This window comes from Metopolophium dirhodum, chromosome 1 (genome assembly GCF_019925205.1).
Source record: "Metopolophium dirhodum isolate CAU chromosome 1, ASM1992520v1, whole genome shotgun sequence".
NCBI classification, from domain to species: Eukaryota; Metazoa; Arthropoda; class Insecta; order Hemiptera; family Aphididae; genus Metopolophium; species Metopolophium dirhodum.
Genome location: NC_083560.1, coordinates 132,364,098 through 132,383,268, shown reverse-complemented (window position 1 = coordinate 132,383,268; position 19,171 = coordinate 132,364,098). Strand labels below are relative to the sequence as shown.

The 19,171-nt window shown below is 32.0% G+C and overlaps 1 protein-coding gene across 5 annotated transcripts in view; it reads right to left on the bottom strand.

The window, feature by feature from the left end:
* Nucleotides 1–239: 239 nt before the first annotated feature.
* The window catches only part of LOC132933927 (filamin-A), a 146,010-nt gene continuing 127,078 nt past the window's right edge, over nt 240–19,171 (bottom strand). For all 5 annotated transcript variants that reach the window (XM_061000205.1, XM_061000206.1, XM_061000207.1 and 2 more), the window contains 11 exons: nt 18,855–19,028; nt 18,536–18,700; nt 18,258–18,461; nt 14,728–15,009; nt 13,886–14,050; nt 13,577–13,816; nt 11,562–11,755; nt 9,949–10,174; nt 9,161–9,376; nt 2,110–2,319; nt 240–1,193 (listed from right to left, as the gene is read on the bottom strand). In XM_061000205.1, coding sequence (XP_060856188.1) covers nt 1,009–1,193; nt 2,110–2,319; nt 9,161–9,376; nt 9,949–10,174; nt 11,562–11,755; nt 13,577–13,816; nt 13,886–14,050; nt 14,728–15,009; nt 18,258–18,461; nt 18,536–18,700; nt 18,855–19,028 — 2,261 coding nt within the window. In that variant the 3' untranslated portion in view covers nt 240–1,008. The remainder of the gene's footprint in view (nt 1,194–2,109; nt 2,320–9,160; nt 9,377–9,948; nt 10,175–11,561; nt 11,756–13,576; nt 13,817–13,885; nt 14,051–14,727; nt 15,010–18,257; nt 18,462–18,535; nt 18,701–18,854; nt 19,029–19,171) is intronic.

The following is a 19,171-nucleotide window of genomic DNA, read 5'->3' as shown; positions in this document are numbered from 1 at the left end:
AACCGGTGTATACTCTAGTCACAGTAGTGTGTGGCCAAAGTAATTGTTATTTTTTTTTATATTTTAAATGTTCAAAGTATAAATATAATATGACATTATTGTGGCGGTAAAACGTTATACCACAGCTGAGAAAACAATAATTGTGATCCATGTGTTGCCATTTTTATCTATATTAAGGTGTCGTTGTAAAAAAAAAGGTTGAGATGCAGTGCTATACACTGACACAATAATACGGCATGTAACGTAATGATATAGAATCTTTATTTACAGGCATCCCATTTTGTATAAATATATTTAGATATAATATTAATGTATATTGTATAAAATCATATTGAATCAGTACAAATAACGAAGATATGAAGTGGTTAGCCATAAGTTAAGTATACCTTATACCACGCTGAACGTTGTTTAATAATTAGTTAGACGACGGACGCTATTGACTATTTCGAAGTAGATATATATAATATTAGATAATTATGTTTCAGGCAAATCATTATTACATTTTACGGAACGTTTCGTTGAACACTAACTTATTTCATGTTTAATAATAATAATAATAATAATAATATAATATAAATTAATTAAATGATTAATATTCTGACTAACGAACATTATAAAATGTATGTAATATATAGTCACGATGAGTAGTATATAAAATAAATAATGTAAGATTCAAAATTCGAATAAACGTAAATAATTATTAGCTAAAAATGAAACTGTTTTTTTTTCTTTTTTAGTAGGTATTACTAGTAAATGACAATAATATAAAGTCGGAAGCGAGAAATAATAAATAATTACAGCATAAATCTGGTAGAGCCGTATTTTTATCCTGACAGATGGACACCTGTTGCACGTTTCTTCTTATTTTTTTTTGACTATGGTAATGATAATGATATGTGTCCACCTGTTCACCCTAGATTGATTAAATCGATGTCTTCTAGCTTCGAAATATTGGATTTTTTATTTTAATTATTTTTTTTTTAATGTTTTTATTTTTTTTCATTAGATTTAGGTATCGATTTTGAATGGTGAGCCAGGTATGTGATCATCACCCCACTTGACCAGTAGAATGTATTCGCCACGTTCTCGGACGATATAGCTCACTTGGTAGTTGTTCTGTTTCATGTGTTTGATAAATATCTCTTCACACGGTCCCTTGGGTCCGTAAATACCAACGAATAATATATTGTTACCTGTAAAACATAAAAATATAACGTTTTAGTGGATTTAAAAATGAGTCTACAATTATAATATTAGTAAATGAGAAAAAACCCTTCCAAATCTTATATAACAACAGACCAGAAATTGATTAATAAAACAATATAGGTAATATTATAATAAAGATAGAGCTGATTAGCAAAAATAGTTTCATTAGAAAGATCCATTAGTTAACTCATTAGATATTCTGATCATTGACCATATAATATTTACTTGACATAATGTGTTTAGTATTTATAATATCCTTCCTTTACCAATGGCTCCAGAGATCAAAATAGTTGACTCATGGGAACAGAATTTCCTTTCTCAATATAGTCTGCCGAGAGTCAAAAATCTTACTCGTTATTTCTCAAAGTCATATTATTAGCCTATATTACGTTTCCAATCTTGTCGCAGTACACGTCATACTAATAAAGTTTTAAAATTTCATGAAACTTTTATGAAATATTTAATTTGTGTAAAAAATAAATAAAATTGTTTATTATGTCTACAAGCTTGTAGCCATGAACCAACAGCAAGAGAATATTTTTAGAAGTGGAAATTGATAATAATTGAAAATATTCCAGATACGAGCTTATAGCTCAGTTGGTATACGTATCAGCTATTATCAATGTAATTAATTGTAATTAGTGTCATTGTTTTGGCTGAATAAAAATAAATATAATACAATTAAATTAACAATTAACATTCGTAAATCTTGGTCATTACTCAATACTCATTCATTATTTATATTTTTTGTGTATGATAAAAATAATCATTTCTAATCATCTATAACCGAAAACATTTATAAGAAAATAAAATATTTTCATTGGAATATTTCAAGGAAAGTGAAATTTGAAATTTTAATAAATTTGAAATTCAGAACCCTACTATAACGCTATGATAACTTACCGGCGTCAGAAGCGCTTATGCTGAACAGATTTTGTTTCCCCACATACGCTTTCTTCAAGCCCATTCCTTTGCTGGTGACGAGTGTGGCGTTTGACTTAAAGTGCGGCAGAACAACACCAGCCCCTCCCTTGTGAGCTTTAGACACTTTGTGTACGGTTTCCACAACCACCGAGCTTGTTTCTTGTGGCCCGCGCTCAGCCAAATCCTCACCTGTAAAAACGATCAAACACCTTTTAATTTATTGTTTTGATCGGCGTTGGAAATATTTCATTAGTCTTATCGTTGATATTGTGCACGAAAAAAAATATTCAGATGGTATTCAACGAAACAATAAAGTAATATCAGTAAGTATGTGAATACATTTATTGTATAGTTTCAAAATTTATCTTTTAATTTGGGCCTGGTGTGTGGTAATGTGGTGAGCAACTAATGTGTGCTGCAGTCAAGCATCATCCATCGTCGATGGCTCCCGGATGGGTGATATCCCAAGTTCTTAGTGAAGAATCCTTCCACACGTGTTCCAACCATAAGCCCCCACACACCCATATTTGACCATGTTGCAACTTAAAAATATGGGATATCACTTAAACTGCTGGAGAAATACTGCCGACTGGATCAAATATTCTTACAACATTGCGTTTGGTCATGACTTATGACTCATGAGTGTATCCACAAACCGCAATGGATTTCGGAGTCACCTTTTCTAAAAGGTAAGTATTTCTACCTAGCGACTAACAATCTGTTATTATACATTTTCAATACAGCTGTGTAGTTGTCATGATAATTGACAACTATAAATATTTATAATACAACCTTTTGAGGTACAAAAATATTAATAATATGAATGCAAAGTATTTTAATTATTTTAAGAAACAATGACTTTCTCAAAAATCTTATTATTGTTGATTATGGTGGCATTATTTGACATAACTCAACTGTATACATCCATAATAGACTTATATACAACTTATTCCCAAAGATTATCCGTACGTAGTGTCTATACGAATAAAGCTACAAAAAGACATAGACTATACTATTTGTACTGGCTCATTGCTAAACAAATTTTTGGTATTGACAGCTGGTCATTGTTGTTATAGACACAAAGCTAATAAAATACAAGTAGGTATGACTTCGTTGAATTTCAATTGTATTTAATTACCTACAAAAACATTTCAATCCTTAAGCAACTAATTTATAAATGTCAAAATAGTTATGTCGAGGATCAAGGTATAAGGATCAAAACTATGATCACGAAACTGACTGGCATAATGTTTCCAAAATGTACGTACACAAAAAATATGATCCAGCTATACATAACCAAGAACCTGAACATGATGACATCTGTTTGTTAAAAGTATGCATCTATTACCTACATATTTTTGTTAAACTAAGATTATTCCTATGTATCTTTTTTAATTTAAATGACACCAATTTTGTTACTTTTGCAAGCAGAGTCAAGTGTAACTCCTAACCATCCCATAATGCAAATTGTTCAATTAAGTTCATCAGAACACTCAACCCCCCACTAATCAAAACAATTATAGTTACACCTATGCTCAAACTCCTAATTTGTAGTAATAAATTTGTAGAAATAAGTAATTGCTATATAAATATTGTCAGATTTAAATTGTTGTTCATGAAACCAAATAATTTAATTTTAATTTTTTACAAATTGTTTATTTTCCGTAAATAATCTATAATAAGACACTATATTGTTTTTTAGTCTATTATAAAGTATCTTAATCTAAACTAGGAACTAAACTTCATACATATTCGTAGATTTCAGTATTAATATATGGGTATTATAATTATGGTATTTATTTTAAAGGACAGTACTTATTTTTGAAGACATGTCCTATTGTCCTAAATAAATTGAAGAAGAACACCAAAAAGTACTTATTTTAAAAGATGTAACAATTCCAAATAGAAATTTAAAAATAACCTAACTTATTAAATTCATAACATTTTTAATATTTTTAATTAATCTAGAAAATATGAAAAATATTGATATTTGTTCCTTTTATAAGTTAATTGTTTTTAAATATATTAAATTTTATTTAACATTTAGTAGGGTTAAAATGTGATAATATGTCGAAAATACTCAAGTTTTTAAATTTTTTTTATGACGAAATGTGTTATTAACTGTTTAATAATTTTAAAACGGATCAAAATATGTACTTAAAGATATGCATAGATCTCAAAATTATTTGTTCTTTTTATAAATTAGTTATTAAATATACCTATTAAATTGTATTTCTTATTAAGTAGATAAGTTAAATTTGTGGGTTAAAAGATGATAATATGTAAAAAAGTTTTTGAATGTTTTCTCTATTAAAATTTTATTATTTATTCAATTGTTTTGTTATGAAAGTCACAATATTTAAGTCAAAGAATAAATAGGTGCATTTTTCAAATAATAATAAGATTACAAATTTTATTTATGAAATGTTGTGTTAGTCTTATGATTGAAAATGAATAAAGGTTGTTTAATTTGTATTATATTTTATATCTATACATACTATAATAATATGTTGTATTCTAAGACCTATGGGCTTTGTACTTTTTTTTTTTAAATATCTGGTCACTATAATTATAATTCATAGTTAGTTATACATAAATTTTAATTTAGGTAGCAAAAACATTTCCGAATATCGCGAAATTTTCGAAATTTGGTGGTTCGCCTAATGATTTTGCCTATGGCAAAAAGTTGAGTTGTACAATAATTGGATTTGGTTCAATAGCTGATGCCCGGTATAGCTCATCTGATAATGGTTTGTTTGGTAGGATCACCACCGTTGATGTCTTACATGGTGAAAAAGCTTGTTTAAAACCCTCTCTGTAATATTTACGTACCTATATAATATAATTTATAAACTGCTATACCTATAATCTATATATCAAATAGATTAATTAAAAAAGCATGGGAACAACATTTATGTGTGATGGCGGGTGATTCAAGAACCTGTGAAGGGGACAGTGGAGGTCCGTTGATTTGCAAAAATTTGCAATATGGAATTGGCTCTTTTAAGTATGCCACAGATGGATCGGATAATACAAACTGCAGCTATCGAAATGTACAGGTAGTTTATGTGTACCTTAAATATCATGAAAAATGGATAAAGAATAAAATAAAATTAATTGAGAAGGAGAAAAAAAAAAGAAAACGAAGTTCTGGGAATTTGCTTAAGCCACGTCATTACTCATTGTATATAATATTAACAATATTATTGTGTAATATGTTTACTTTTATTTAAAATTAATATTAAAGTAACACATTTTTTATAATAGAGAATCTTGTTAGTTTACATATTTACGGACGCATGTAAGATCCCGAAAATTAATTGTATGGACAGTAATAGTACCTATACTTAGTGTTGTGGGCCAAGAACCACCATCAAAAAAAAATTATCAGTGTGATCAAGTGAAAATGTAAAAAAAATATGTGCAGATTATAATAACTGTACAATAATTGATTATCTTTGTGGTGTTGCATACAATTTTCAATTGCAAATTTAAATACTACATGTACCTTCATATTTTGTGTATAAAGACCAGGAGTTTAACATTCTGTACAGTATAATATTTTGTTTAAGTTAAAAGATAACCATTGTAGGTACCATTAATAAATATGTTTTGTCATACTAATTGTAATTGAACCACTACTGCCTATTTGTTTACTGTTATATCCGTCGCACCTATCTACCCACACCTAATCATGGGGAATTATCTTTATAATTTCAAAAAATAACTGACAAGCAAGAACATCGCGTTTGTGCCAAATGCCAATAAATGATGAACAATACTATTTTAAATCGCGCTAAAGTCCAATGTCTATGATTATAAGTCCTAATTTGTTGACATTTGAATTTATTGTTAGCCATGTATACCTATTTTGAATTAATAAACAGTGTCGGATTTAAAACAGGTGCCGCTTTAGGCCCTTTTAAATATGCCGTCTCTGCCCCAAGAAAAAAATAGTATTTTTTCCTAATAAATTTATTTCACTATAAACAAATAGGTCAATAGATATTATAAACAAAACAAGTAATTATAAATTCTAATAAACAATAATACATTTTTAATCATTTTTTTTTCAATTTCTTACAAAATGTGTCGCTTCCAAAAATTTGTCGCCCTAGGCTCGAGCCTCACGGACCTAGGCGTAAATCCGGCCATGTTAATAGTGTAAGGAAAAAATAATATTTTAATGTTATGTAAACCTATTTTGAATCAATAATGTTAGGAAAAAGAAGATTTTAATGTTATGTGAACCTATTTTGAATTAACAATATATTGAACATGCACGTGAACAATTTTCGTGAGATGCGAGTAAGTTCAAGATCGTTTAAACAATATTTATGAATACATAAGGATCGTTTTTTTTCGAGAATTTCGTCGTTATGTAGCTACTTCACATTTAGAAATATATAGATAAAATGTATTATTGTTACACACTTACACCAACTAGAGAGATATATAAGGGTTCCTAGACAATAATATAATGATATATAATTTAGTAACAAGAACATTAAGATCGATCGTGTGTCAAACGTTTTTGAAAAATTCGTAAATACAACGTTGACCTGGTCACCTGATTTAAATGTACAGGTATCCGAGATTTAAGTTTGATAAATACATGTTTGGAATCGTAGACGATATAAATCCATGTTGTTCATCAACAATTATGTTTTTCAATAACGGATTAATTATTTTAGACACAATAGTACAATATTGTTTCGAATATTTTTGGGATTATTGAAGTTATTTAAATTATTTTGTAAATAATTTATTTAATTCATCGCAATACGAATAAGACCTATCTACATTAGAATGTCTGCCATTTTTTGACGGACGAGACTGGAACAAGTGACAATTTGAACAATATTTGCCAAAAGACTACTCGTAGGCCGAACGTCATATTGTGGCCGACCGCCGCTTCGAGCAAGGTCCCTAACCACGATTCGAGACCCGAAGGGGTCGGAGCATCATGGATTTTTGTAGTTGTGATAATACAATGAGATATCCCGGGACAGAATTATGAAACAATAGGTGTATTAGTAATAATAGTAATAAAAACTCATGACAATTGTGTAATTGTATATTGTTAATATTTAGCTAATCATTTGAGTAGGTCTATCAAGTTGGTGCCGAGAAAACTAAGCGGGCGTAAAACTCGGACTTTGAGAAACAGAACCAGAGACAATAATAATACATTATAATATTATAATAGTCAGACGACAAGACAAACAGAATATATTTGAATAATAATATAGTATGATACGAACGACTCCTCTGGACGGTTACCGGTCATCATGAATAATATACATAGTAATAATAAATCAAGGTAAACGTAAATGTTGTACCGACTACCGGCCGGATACACCAAATAATAATAATATAGTTATATCAAAAGGGATCGGACTCCTTTCTGATCGTCCTTTTCATCAACTTTTTTCGCGGAGACATCGGCTGGGGAAGACTTAAGCTGCCGTTACTTCATATTTTGATGGAAAAACATGAAATATAATAATGATAACAGACTGAACGCCTGTAGGTACATCTTCGTAGGCGGCAGGAACGAAATAGAACTAGTACCTACTGTTCAAGATATATTATCCACTGGCTCAGTTATCTCGCGCCCGGAACTTGTGACCTTTGCCCACGATAAGTCCGTGGGGGTCCACCAGCGTTCTCCCTTCTCTTGCCGGTGTGTGACGGTCGGCTCTTATCCACCGACAAACAATATTGAATATGACAGTGCGTTGTGGTCTATCGTGACCATAATATGAGACGTTGTCGCCGTTGCTCTTCTTGTAGTAACAGTGCTAATAAGCACGTGTTTTCTAACGTTCTCTCTGTGGGTGTTTTTCTTTGCACCGTTCAGCCAGTCGACTTGGCCTTTGCCGTCGACCGTTTTACGCGTCCGTCCATTACCAAGACTCGTGTGTTCTTTCAACGACGTCAGTGATAAATGAAAATATCGCTTTACTGCAGTGTGCGTTCGTACGAATAGCATTTCGCGACCAGTCGGTCGTAAGTGTGCCATTATTGAGTTATTTTGCATTCAAATAGTATTATATCGTGCGACATTGCCTTTGGTGCTACCACTGAAGAGATTCAGACTTGAGCATATTCGCACACCGGTAGTCAGTAATCAGCCGCAGTTACGAATCGGCGTCTATAATTATTGTCATATTGTCGGAGGCCAGTGACCTGCCAGCTGACACCAGCTTTCAACGGTGCTTCATTATTGTCAACTGCTGGAGTGGTCACACTGGTCCCTGCTTCAACCGTAACGTTATCACTTCTCAATTATCATCATAATTATTATCATCGGATTATCGCCGTGGTAAAGCGTGATCTCGCCGTATTATTTATTATTTATTATTCGGCATAATTATTATGTACTTGTAATATTTTATTGGGCGCCCGCTTTATTTATTATTTTATACTATTGTACGGTATTTGCACCGAGTATTTGTTCATTTATTAATATTATATTTATTGTCGCACGACGGTGCTTTAACCTACATACTTGTGTTATTAATTTCGTCCAGTTCCTTATATGAAAGATCTCTGGGGTAAACATTATTTTATAACCATCCTAGGCCAACCGCCTTATTGTAGGAGCCTGGTGGTACACCTACGAAAACCGACGGTATGGCGTTAGTCGGTCGTCGGTCGTAGAGACAATTGGTGGCAGGTCGGTAATATACTTAAATCAGACTTTGTAAGAATGAAATTCTGTAAGTACTATAATGCTTCTATACAAAAAAATCTGGTTTTAGTATTGTGAATACAAAATTGAAAATAATATATTGGTAAATGCTACAAAGCATCTTGTCAATAAGAACAATTCTCGAAAAGCTAAACTGTTTACAAAACAATATATTATTTTATAGTATGTAAGAACTTAAATCCTACCATTAGTCATCACTGTGAGCAAAACCATACATCTTGGTTATGGGGAGTCGTATTCTGGTTTAAACCAACAACCAAATCTTTTTTATTCCTTGTTTCAATATTATAAACCTAATTACACATAACGTACCAGTACAAGTGACTTTGAACGGTGAACCAACAATATGATATCCATTGTATTTCAAACTGATGTAATATTCGCCTGGCACCAGCGGCGTGTACCTGACTTTGTAGCCCTCTTCGACTTCGGTACAGTCCATAGAAACCTTACTTGGTCCGTCAATGGTTACAGCCAATGTACCGGCACCCGCGTTGCAAGTGTCCACAATGAAATCCGTCTTGTGTCCTGAAATATTTACCGGTAATGCATTTTAAATGACCACTTCTCGACAATAAATCCACAATTCGTTATATTCATTTTATCTTGGAATTGAAATAATTATGTTTTTTAAAAAAACTGGCAGCGGTAACGCAAAACAATGTTCGCAGAAAATGATACTTTGTGAAAATTAAAGAAATAAAAACGTGTTTATTATAAAACCAATAATATAATATACGTTTAAATGTTTAATCCAAATTCTACAATTTTACCACCTACCATCGTGCTTTACTCACCTCGGAGCAAGACGAAGTCGTGATTTAATTAAATTAGCAGTAGTGACAAAAGAGCTCGGTTCAAATGGTCGAGATTTTGTAAATAAATATCGATGTTTTTGAATCTAGTTTATCATAATATTACTTGTTGATTGGGAAAATCAAAAAAAAAAAAAATCGGTTATAAAAACTTATAAGAAACCGATTTTCAATGGTTTAAATGGTTTTAAACTGAATGATGTTTGTGATGTTTCAGGTATAACGTGATTCTGGTACCGTATTTTGTCAGGCATAGGTTATTAATTATTATTTTTTATTAATTACCTGTCTTGACGTCTCCCAGACCACTGCCCGTGGCGTGCACGGCAGCAGGGTCGGCGTCTCCTTTGCCAACCTTCAGGCGGTACGGTGATCCTGGAATGTGAACCCCGTTGAACTTGACGTGTATGTTGTGAACGCCATTATCGCGGGGCATGAAACGGACAGAGTACATGTCTTGATCGATTGATTGGATGAAACAGTCGTCTTCCGCACCGGACGGCGACACCACCTGAAAAATATCCATCACGCACGCACTTGTCAAAACAATAAATTATCGCAGTCAGTTATTAGGTATAATAATGCGTCGACGAAAATAAGAAATATAAATATTTTTAACGTGTCATAAAAATTATTATTAAGGACAAATTACAATTCTAAATATGTCATGCCTTAAAAAAAAATGCATAATATGTGCCCTGAATTAAAAAAATGCACTTAGTTTTTTTTTTATTTTAACAAACTTTGAACCGAAAAAATATTTTTTATTAAATTAAAAAAATAGTTTTGCAGAACTGTACAAGTGCTTTACGTTGATTTTCAAACTGAAAAACAATTATTCTCATTTAATTTTTCATCGTCAGTCGTACACTCGAATTTTGATTCGAAAAATTACGATTAATAATGTAATGATTGTCGTCATTGACATCGTACATTACTCCCTACGTTGAGCACGGCTAATATGTGTTATTAATGGCAAATGTGTATATATGTATGCAATATATCCACAAGTTGTGCAATATATATTATGCTTATGCGATGTTTAGCACGCGTCGTGTTAATAACCAAACGGGACTTCTGACAGTCTACAGTTAGGTAGTCGATGGAGGCAGTCCATGGTCGGAAGTTGATAGTTTTATAGTCGAAAGACGAGAGTCAATAGTCATAGTGGATGGTCGATAGTGGTAGTCGATGGGTGACAACAACCTGAAGAGGATGACCCACGCTCAACCCACATTGGATATAGGCGCCCACGACACACCATGACCCGATCGGTAACCCTCAGTTATAACTTATAAGTATAGGTACCTAATACATATTATTTGATGTTCGATATATTATAAGATTCGATGTTGTAGTAATAATAATACATTAATATTTAATAACAGATACAAATATATATATATACGTTGAGTACTTTGCTTCTCATAAGGTAACCCTGATTCCTAGTAATAATATCACACACCGAGGTCGAGTCTCCGAGACCTCGTTAATATGAACAGAACGACACCTAAAGAGGGGTGCGAGCTAAAGGTGATGAGGAAACGTTACAATAATATTCAATTAAGTAAAAACCTTGTTTGTACATTAAATATTTAATTTACATTTAAAAACTAGATTTTAGAGTCGAATGCCCCGAAAATCTAAAAATTATCTAAACAATGAGAAGAATTATATTCAAATTGAAAATTGTCAATAAATGCAAAAACTGAAATAAGAAAAATGATCTTCTTTTGATTCAAAAATACATGATAAGTAGATATAACCTATAAGACAAGTATCTCATAGCTAGAAAAAAAATTCAAATTGCATCATATACCCCGCCCTAATTATCATAGTTTTGATCTCACGACGATCTTAATGAATAAATATAATAATATTATCACTCGTATAAATACCTTGGCGTCCAGTTGACCGACAGCACCGTTCTTACGAACCATGAATTGAGCTGGGTAATCGGCTTGGACTCCAGACGTCGGGAATTGCGCCACTTCAAGCTTGTGCGCGTCACCCATTGCTGGTGACATAAACAGCTTGTACGGCGAGTCCGGTATGTGCTGGTCGTTAAACTTAATACCGATTCGGTATTCTCCTGTACAACCGACAGACGTTTTGAAAATTCAATTTATAGATGGTATAACATTATATTGTTATTATAATATTAAGACCTCGAAGGGTTATCGCAGAAAGCGTCCGTAAAATGTATGGTACAAATTCAAGGTTTTGCAGGTTTTCATACGCTAATACTTGTTGAGATTTTATTTTTTTAATACCTACTTTAATCTATACGAATTAGTCATGTTACAACTCATAATACTTTATTTTATTTGATTACACGCCTTGGAACAAATCTTATTTTGGTTTATTTTTAATATAATTGTACTTTTTAACTTAAAAATTAATATTCTATATTTTGAATAACTTAGAGAAGTCTTACCAACTAAAAAATCAGGTAGGGAAACAAATATTAATTTTTATAATTTATCTTTATCATTAAGGTATAAATGCATACACAATAATCACATGTAATAGATGTGATTGACCAAGCAGTCTTGCCAACAATTTTTCTTTTAATAATGAAATTATTCAATTTCTGATTTTTAGAATTTTTAACGATATTTAAGGACCATAATTTCAAATATTTAGATTTTTTATGCAATTTAAGGAGTGTGCTGTAATGAAATATAATTAATCTTTTTTAATTAAATAATTAAAACAAATGCACAAATGGAATGTAATATGATTTTTTTTATGTAGCATTGGACTAAGGACGCCGTTAAATGAACTTTCGAAATTTCATCTAACACGCGTCAATGTAGTAAGTTAAAGCACTAATTGTAAATTTGGATGCGTTTTAAATAAATAAAATGTACCATTTGCATTTGCTTATGAAGCTTTGAACCAACACCGTATTTAAAAGAGTTTAACGATTGAAATGTATTTTAAAAATAATTTGTTTCTCCTATTTCAACTCTATACACTTTTAGACCACATAAAATGTAATTTGGGGTCCGTGGCAGAGTACCAAGTCCTAAAATCGTTAATACATGCATTAATGTCCATTAATTAGAGTGAAAAAGCAAACATAGTACAATTCAATTGACATACTTTATAACTTTGGAAAGTAACTAAAAAATAGTTCACTCAATTATTTTACTTTTTAATTTCATTTTTGTTGAATTATTTTTGGAAAAATTATATATCATTTTTATATAACCAACCAGTCTTATGCGAAAGACCTATCCATCGTATCATGTTTTAAGGAGTAATATTTAGGCAATTCACATGACTTGTTCATTATTTGGGCTATGTCTATGTGGAAGTAGTAAATTAACTTTATAATATTAGAGTTTGTGTTTTCGAGAATCACTCTAATGCCGCATCAGGCAACCACTGCTGGATGCAACTCTTGCACACCCACGTACATGTCCATACTTTGTGAAAAATTAAATATATTCTTGTTTGCATAACTACTAAAAATGTTAGTAAATTAAACATACTTCCTGAAGTTCGCTTGTAATTTCAAAAAATGGTTGAATTTATAAGCTAGAATATGCTCTTTAGCAATCACTTTTTTGATTTCAAATCAGATGTGCCCAAAATAAATACAAATGTAATACGATTATTTCAAGGGATTTTGAAAAAATCTTAATTTTTGGGTTCTTTAAAATTGAATATTGAAAATCGACTTCCTAAAATGCCTAAATATTTTGTCAAAGAGTTCATACATGTATACACAATTTGAATCGGACATTCTAAAGTATGTGCAAATTACCATCAGTTATTGGTCTAATACGTATGAAAAATACGAGTGCTACGATCCCCTTAACTATTTATATCAGGGATTGATTAAACACCCTTAAAAACTCACACCCTTGTTGTTATAGGTACATTATCAAAACTATTGACGAACCTGGTTCGCCTACGACGTAACTGACATAACATGAGCCGTCCTTGCGGTCTTTGAAATCGATTTCCGCCTTGCTAGGACCTTCGACCGATATGGCTAGTGAGCCCGGACCGGCCTCTCTGGTCCACACGTTAAACTCGCATGGTTGTCCTTGTTCTCCACGTTCCAGACCAGAACCTCCAGCGTGTACGCGGTGAGCTCCGCCATCGCTCATAGGACCGACGGTAAATTGGAACGGCGATCCTACAGAAACAAGATGGACAGTCAATGTGGGTCGTATTTAAAATCACTGCAACCGCAGTTCACATTTACCAGGTATGTGGACTTCCTTGTACCGGACCGATACTGTGTGAACGCCCAATTCCTTCGGGACAAAGTGTACAGCGTAGAGGCCGTCTTCGATTTCGTTGATTTCGGCGTCTTCCGTGATGCCACATGGCGATGTCACCGTCGACGACAAATCATATGGCAACACACCTACAATTTTCAGATGAAACAAAATTAGAGACAGGAAAATCGCGCATACATAATAATGAATACGCTGTTCACTCGTCTGTGGTATCATGGACAAATATTTGACGACTGTTTGAATTAATTATTTATTTATTTAATGGTTTAACACCAGCAAGGGTTAAAGATACAGCAGTTTTGCTATAGAATATTAAAGTAATACAAATTAACACACAAATTTACAATTATTTACATTCATTTGAAAATAAATATTTACAATTTAGAAATTGGATGATAATTAATATAAAAATTCTCTAATTCATTTCATGACTTAGAAAGCGACGTAACGGGCTATATTTTTAGTGGTGAAGGGGATACGGAAACAGGAATATTGTTTCTTGAGTTGAGTTGAATGCCAGGACGTCGCTTATCTAAAGAGACTAAGCCAATGTGGTTAGCAATTTCAAAAATTGTGAAACCCGTTGTCTACCCAAACATATAAGTAAATCAACTTTGAAGTTTATCAAGTTTTTCAACTTGGCCATTCTGAGATGGGTATGTTCTACACCACTGGTTAAAAATTTTAGAATAGATATCTAGATAGCTATTTTGGGTCTTTGAAATAAGAGTAGTTACTTATGTCCTTATAAAACTGAAAACCCCTTAAAGCTTTAAAAAAAAAAAAATTATATATTTTATCTTACCTGGCATCTTGAACGTGAGTTTGCAGTTGCTACCCACCTCCGTGAGAGGTACGGCTTCCCGCCTTCGTTCGATCTTCTCACGCTGACAGTTGCTTCCTTCGCCGGTGACTTTAACGGTGAACGGCGAACCGTCGACATGATGGTCGGCGAACTTCAGATTCACGATATAGTATCCCGGTTCCGTGGGCCTGTATGATATGGTCAATGTACCGTCTTCATTGTCCTTACACTGGATCTCTGCTTTGCTGGGGCCTTCAATAGAAAGCGATAATCCACCATAACCTATATAATATGGCAATATAATATGATTATGCAGACGCTGTACAGAAATAGTTAAATCTAGAATGATTATTGATGATACGTAATGAATAACATAAACAGTATTAATACGTTTATATGAATTCAAGTAAAAACAATTCTATCGTAAACGACTCCAAACCAATATTATAAAAATATTAAATCAATTTTTAAGATTCTTGCACTGCGTAGGTAGTTGAAATTATTTCCGACCATTTTAATTGTTTCGAAACGGTATAAAAATGAACAATATAAAATACCTAAACAGGAACTGATATTGAATATGATTAATGATTAAGTTATGAATTCATGATATTACCAATACAATTACATTGCACTATCGTAGCCACATATTCTGTTTATGTTTATTTTTTCTTTTATACCATTTGAAATAATACAAAATATTCTACTGTAGATAAATCCATAGGTACTCCGGTAAAGAGATTTCTGTAATTATGATTATTAATTAGTAGGTAATTAATTATATTATTTATGATGGTAAATAGGCATAATCAATTTAATTAATTTATGGTAGGTACACAAAAACAAAATGGGAACCTAAGTAAACGAATGGTAAATTAAGTTGATTGTCAAAAATGTTTAAAAAATATTTATAGGAAACTTTTTATTTTAAAACATTTTATCGTCTTTTTAATATTATTATAGATGTAAGTACTACATAAATGATTATAGTCAATTCCTTTCAGATTATACAGTCATATGCGATATTATATAATAATATGCACTTGAGCATCTAGCTAGGTTGTATAGCATCGAGCAGCTCGAAAAAAGAAGAAAACTACATGATGTGACTTGATTGTACAAATTATACTTAATTCGTTAGTTATATGTTCTGAATTACTTAATACTTTTAAACGTCCTTCAAACTCGTTACTCGTGTGTCAAAACGTTCTATCTACTCAAAAATTATAGTCTATTCGATTCGATCAAAAATAATGTTTATTTCAGGTAATTCAATAAACAACTTTGATTTTTTCTATGATAACTTACCCAGGTTTAAATCACTCATTTAATTATAACAGTACCTATTAAATGTTTAAGATTTAGATAAGCATTTTGTTGTTACGTATAGTTTTATTTATGTTTGAACGATTTGGAAAATAACTGTTATTAGCCTGAATTTGGCAAAACTTTACTAATAAAAAAAAAAAATAATAAAAAATAGATATTTTGTTTTGTTTGTTTGTACTATTTTAATATTGAAAAAACAACGAATAAAAAATATATTGTCATTGGTTTAAAAAAAAAACAAGTTAAGAAAGCAAGTGTGCTAAATTTCTACTTTCCAAACGTATTATCATTGATTATAAATACCAACTATTTATAATCAATGGTATTATCCCTATAATATAAAGCAATAACCTATAATTCCAAATACAATTTAAAAATAATTTGGTACTCACCTAACCTTATTATTTTGGTATTATATTTTAAATAGTTTTTTGAATCGATCTTAAAAACTTAATAGTTACACAATAATTAATTATCTATGATTGATAAAAATAATTGTAAATTTGTTACTATGTAAAATAACTACGAACTTAAGTGTGAAAATAAATATCAACAATCATAGTACAGGTAATTAACGGACGGACATACTGGCGAGGATATCAGATCCTGATCTTTATGTTCTAACCTGTTAGTAACCTTAAACTACATAATGTAATAATACACGCCAATATAATTATTATATTATATTACTAGCTGATCCCGAGCACTACGTTGCCTATTAAATTTATCAACTCTATATGACTCAAACTTTGTTTAATTCGTTATTTAATATTCAGTGTATGGTGTTCAAAATTTATCTTAACTTTTCCATTGCCCGGAATAAAAATTCTGATTCACAACAGTACATTATCAGGTAGGAAATCTACCTGCGGTAGATCGCGGACCCCGTGCTGTTTGTGCGTAAGTGTATTACTATAGTGTATAACTCTAAAGTATTAAAGTTGTACCAAGTTTGTCGTTTTTACTTAATTCCACCTACAGTGGATTAATATAATTAATTATTAATTTAATACTTATCAGATCTTCTTGTATATATTACAAATGTCTTGATTATTTTTTTAAACAAAAGAGTATTTCACGGAGAAGGTTTATATAAAAGAAAATTTTAGGAAAATCCACCTGTGTATAATACATTGGTTGCTATTGGTTAATCGGGCATATTTGTTGATTTGTATTATTGTCTTTTGTCAATATACATATAAGATCTGATAAGTAGTTCCAGAGTTTAGTTTGTATAGTTATAGACTGTGTATTTATCTAGTTAGTTGGTAGATTAGACCTCTTGGAAGAAGATAGGTTAGTATTTACAAAGGGTTAAATTTGTTTTTTATTTCATTCATCGAATTTTAGTACGGTTAGGTTAGGATAGGATTTTGTATAAATTGATTATATTAAGTGAAAACGACAAACTTGGTATAACTTTGATACTTTAGAGTTAAATCATACGTACAAACAGCATGGGGTCCGCGATCTACCGCAGGTAGATTGCCTACCTAATAATGTACTGCTGCGTATCAGAATTTTTATTCCGGTGAACGGAAAAGTTAAGATAAATTTTGAATACTTTACACCAAATATTAAATAACGAATTGAACAAAGTTTGAGTCATATAGAGTTGATACATTTAACGGGCAACGAAGTGCACGGGATTAGCTAGTCTATACTAAAAAGAGGAGTAAAGTTGTTAGTTACCATTGTTGAGGGTAATCTCTGGAACTACTGAACTAATTTCGAAAATTTTTTCACCAATAGAAAGCTACATTCTTTGTGAGTGTCATTGAATAATTTAAAAAGGTAATTTATCACCCCTGGTAGGTTCTCAAACAGTATTTTAAGATTTATGATAGAAATTGTTGTTTATTAATGGTTGCTATGGGTTATAGGAGTTGAGAATAATACTGATTTATTATTATTATTTATTATTACGTAACAGGCCATAATTTATAATAATTGAAAGCTCCTTTGTTTATTAAGTTAGAGAATCGATCAAATGCCATAAACCTTCTCCGCAATGAGATGAGCTCTTCAATTTAAAAAAAAACAATTTTAACGATCGGTTCAGTAGTTTCCGAGAACATCAAAGGTTTTCATTTTCACATTTATATATAAAGATAATACTATGCTAAAATAATTATCCCAACAATATTAGGAATATTAATATTATTAATATATTATTATATTACTATATTATTATCACTCACCGGCGCTCCTAGTGTCCACCGTGAACAAATTCTCCACGTGCGTTTTGCCTTCTTTCAACCCGTTGCCGGTGACTTTCACCTTTTTTGCATCACCGACTTCTCGCTCACCCACCGTTATCTTGAACGGCGAGTTGACGATATGCTGGCCCATTCTTTTTACAGACACCACGTGCTGGCCGATTTCCCTAGGTGTGAATGAAATACCTGGAAACATGAACGTTTAAATATTAAGTGTAAAGCGCATTCTCCCCGAGTCTCGAATCCGAAAAACTACGTACCCAAGTTGCCGTTTACCAGGCGTTTCAAGAAGCAAGGTTCTTCCAGACCACTCGGGGCTTGAATCGATGCGTTCAACAGCCGGAAGTCCTTGTCCAGCACTTTGCCGGGCAACGATACCTCGCTGCATGAGCCCACGGATATCTGGTTCCTCTTTCGGCCTTCGCCTATATAAGGATAAAAAAATAAAAATATCCGTTTTCACGTAAGTATGATAATATATAAAGCGGTATAACGATGCTAATATTATTATGAGCAAACGCGCGTGCAAATAAACGCGTATTCGAGGGGTCCGAGTCTTACGCAAAAGAGACCACGAACCTGTGACTTTTGTATTGTACGGGCTTCCTTTGATGTGCTTGTCCTCAAACTTGACGGAAATCCTGTATTCGCCGGGTGCTGTCGGCAGGTAAGTGACAGACACTGTGCCGTCCTTGTTATCGTGACAACTGATATCCGCTTTACTGGGACCTTCCACTGCCAACGAAAGACCACCTGCAGTAGACGGAGAGACGATTAAATCAATATTTGTATCGGTTGTGGGGAGGATCACAAGCGTATTTAAGTTGGGTTACGAACTACATGTATATGTCATAATATACATTATACAGGTATAGACATTGTAGGTTAACCTGTAG